We start from the raw sequence: 3761 nt of genomic DNA, 5'->3' as shown, positions 1-3761 counted from the left end.
AATCGATGGTGAAAATGGAAATGACGGTAGAGATGAAAAACAGTTTTGCTAAATCGTGTTATTAAAGCATGTTTCATTTTTGAAATTCTCTCAGAGAACTTTGATAATTAATTTTTTTCCTGCCACGGTATACTTGCAAGCATAGGCTAGCAGAAGTTAACAGCGCGACAAGGTCATTTCATCTAATCCTTGCAAGGAAACAGCTAAAGCCGCACACACCAGTATCATGTATCACGGAAAAGTCTTTGTTTCTTTTGAATTTAAAATGCAAATTCCTGCCCTCAGTTCAATTGACTTGTTTTCCCCGCCCACCACTTGATGATATTAGCATACATCCATAACAAATACCGTTGATAGTTAGTTTGCCTTCATTTACTATAGTCACACTACATCCGCGCAACAATGTCTAACATTTCTCTGGAGACTGGTCCTAAAAATACGCTTGGATCACGGCATTTGGCACTTAAGATCGTCGAAATTTCTCTGCTTTTTCTCATCAATGTTTTATCTCTGGGAGGAAATTTACTGGTTTGCATAACGGTTTACAGAAGACCTGTTTTACGAACTATTACGAACATGTTCATTGTGGCACTCTGTGTGACGGACATATTGTTAGCATCTCTCGCGATGCCCTTAACACTGGGAGCGCTTATGATGGATTACTGGCCGTTCGGCGAGCTAGTTTGCCAAATTCAAGGATTCAGCATTCACTTACTGGTTTTCCAATCTCTTCAAATCATCACCTTAACAGCAACAAATCGGAACCTAAATGTTGTTCGTCCTTGGCTATACAAACGTTTCTTCTCGAAGCGGAAAACGTTACTAATAATTATGGCTGTCAGTCTGTTAACTGCTGTCATCATGGGCACTCTTGTAGTTTCACTTTCATCGAGATACATTTTTCATCCTGGAAAAGCCATCTGCGTTATGACGTTTGCAACTATTAAACAAAGCCTACGGTTCACGATTATATTCAGTGTGTTCTTTGTAGCGTTTCCAACCATTATAATCTTCGCCTGCTATGTCAGAGTTTTGCACACTATTCGGACCAATCGCCGAGAGTACGAAGCAACCCGAGGGGAGCACGATTCTAGGTCGATTTTAAGCCGAGAAGAAGTGAAACTGTCCAAAATTGTGCTCGTGATTATTTTAGGATTTGCGTTTTGTTGGGTTCCGTGCGTGATTATTGATATCATTGACACAACACAAACTGAATGGTTTCCTCGTCAAGTGTATCTGTTTTACACTTTCCTGGCTTACACGAGCGCAGTTTTAAACCCTTGGATTTATGGATTTATGAACAAAATGGTTCGCAAAGAAATGTATTTCTTATTAGCGTGTAGATTTCGTTCTTGAAAATGTGAGGATAAATTACTTGTGGACGTCTTAAAATTTAATCGTTTTGTTTTTTATGTGCTTTTATGCATCTGGAATGTTAAAAAGTATTTGTATTGTGTAATTAATTTTGTAAATATATAAGTTATTTAAAAGAGATACTCAGAACGTTCGCGAAAACCTTTTTTTTTTTTTTGAATTTTTCCCCCAGACATGCCTGGGCAATATTTATGTTTTAAAAAACCCCTAACTTCTTAACGCTCTCAAAAAGGCTCGGGGCGGTGATGGATGGTTTTATACGTAGTCGTAGGCTATTAAAGGTCGGACTTAATAAAAGCCTTGAGGCCAACTCATTTAACAGTTATTAAAATAGACTGCGAACACGAAAAAGTAATCTTTTATTCATTTCAGTTCAGTTTATATTTCCCTGCATAATCAGTAAAAATTTTTACTGTAACGTGTAGGTAGGACGATTGCTTTCCGGTATGATTTCTGAAATAAAACTTACGTAGTCAGACGTAGGCGCCGCCAGTAACCCATATCACTTTCAATCCGTAGATCAGCCATTGATTATACATTACCACCATATAGATAACAATGATAAACATTGCCTCTAATAATGAATTTTATCCAATACACGCTAATTCACCTGCTTGAAAAGAAAAACAATCTGTGAACAGTCTGGCAGAATATCCGGAAAAGCCTCTCAGGTCTTTCATCACTAAACTGAGCATAAATTAGTCATATCTTCACTCGCGCCATCCGCAAGTCGAGCCTACAACCTTTCAAAATATTATTTTAATCCCTGAGCGAGACAGATATCATCTTTCCGTGATAACTTGCTAATTTTCAAGGCAAGATAACGCAACAAAAAGTCCGCCAATCCGCAGCGAGTGACGCAATTCATAAATGCTGGGGAAATTAACGCTAATTTCAGTTTCAAGTCAGGCACCATTCAGTCTATAGGGGTCCTATAGCTTTCTAGCTCGCGCTGTTTTCCTATCCATACGATCTCGTTGAACATATTTTCAATGCACTTACAATTTTAACCTGTATTCCATTGAATTTATCTCTGGTCTTGGTACAGTTATTTGTTATAAAAGTGGCCCATTGTCGTCCGTCTCACGTCATCATTGCCTTTTTTCTTTCACTTTTCTTTTCAGCCGAAGGAAATTGTGGTAGAGAATGGCTAATGAAACCCCATTCACAGGCGTAAGCTTAAGGGTAATTTTTTCCAGGTTTTGTGGGGTAGTTGGGGGCGGTGAATCACTTTCCCAAAAAATTTTCCCAAGTTTCCCAAGTTTTTCTCAGTTACATTTCAATCCATGGTGAGACTGAATGTATTCTTGTATATATGAATCTATCATATAGATCACGTTGAAACGGAAATAACTGTCTCTGCCATTGCGACGGCCGAAAATATCAATAATACAATCCATGTCATTGTTTAGTTCAGAGCTGGCCGTATTCCTTTCAGTGTTAAAGGAGCTCAGTGACGGTTTCCGCATATTGAAAAGTTTAGCCTCAATTTTCAAATTCGTCGTTTGGATGATCCGTGTTAATCTTCTTTATCATTAGCCATCCTTGTTCCTTTATGGTTTATCATTATCTCTTTGGTGTTTTTCTATCTTATTAAACAGTTATTTTCAGTTTCCTACCATTTAAAGGTAATTTTGTGTGTGGCCAAAATAACTCAAAATACTGTGACCGAGCTCCTTTAATCAGTGCGATGTTACTGACAAGCTGTTGCCCCATATGTTGCTACGGAGGTAGGTTCTTATTCTGCGCCACGCAGTGAATGATTCGCGCTCTGCAGAATACGATGCAGCAGGTATCACTACAACTGAGAATATTCACCACATTGGAAAACTCTGACAACATATCAAATAGTTCGTGTTCTCATGCATTTTCTGCAGTATTCCTGAAACAGTTGTAAGTGGAACCCGCGCTCATCGAAAAATAGCGTACATTTTCTGCTCGGCTCCCAGAATCTCGCCGTCGATTTCGTAAAACTCAGCGATGGGGGAGACGCTTTCTTTATCAGGCGTCTTCCTGTAACACGTATCTCCCAAAGCACATGTACAGAGTATTTCCTGGTCTGATTTCCACCTAGTAAACCTGACCTCAAGCTCTGACAACACCTTGTCGAGGGACGCATAGTTTAAGTGTTAAGTGTTAAGGAGTATTAAGAAAATGCCGACTCTCGCTACTTTTGAGTATTGAATCTCACCTCATTGTGTATTGATTACCAGTATTGACACTCTTCAGATTGATACAACTTAGGTCTGAGACAAAGATTCCTCGAATCCTGCTGCATACATGAAGACCGGGAAGTCCTAGAATCTAGGACTGGGACCTGCCAAGGCCCCGCCGGCTAAGAGAAGCGAAAAGGGCTATGGGAACGAGAATGAATACAACGAAGAGAC

General features: G+C 39.4%; 1 protein-coding gene across 1 annotated transcript; it reads left to right on the top strand.

The window, feature by feature from the left end:
* The first annotated feature begins 331 nt into the window (after positions 1–331).
* On the top strand, positions 332–1725 carry LOC110062404 (melatonin receptor type 1B-B-like). Its single transcript, XM_020769287.2, has one exon. It carries the CDS (start codon positions 403–405, stop codon positions 1354–1356), a length of 954 nt encoding a protein of 317 aa, XP_020624946.2. The 5' UTR covers positions 332–402; the 3' UTR covers positions 1357–1725.
* The last annotated feature ends 2036 nt before the right edge of the window (positions 1726–3761 follow it).

This window comes from Orbicella faveolata, unplaced genomic scaffold, assembly GCF_042242905.1.
Source record: "Orbicella faveolata isolate gen_17 unplaced genomic scaffold, um_ofav_v1 contig_34, whole genome shotgun sequence".
NCBI classification, from domain to species: domain Eukaryota; kingdom Metazoa; phylum Cnidaria; class Anthozoa; order Scleractinia; family Merulinidae; genus Orbicella; species Orbicella faveolata.
This window is presented reverse-complemented; position numbering and strand designations above follow the sequence as displayed.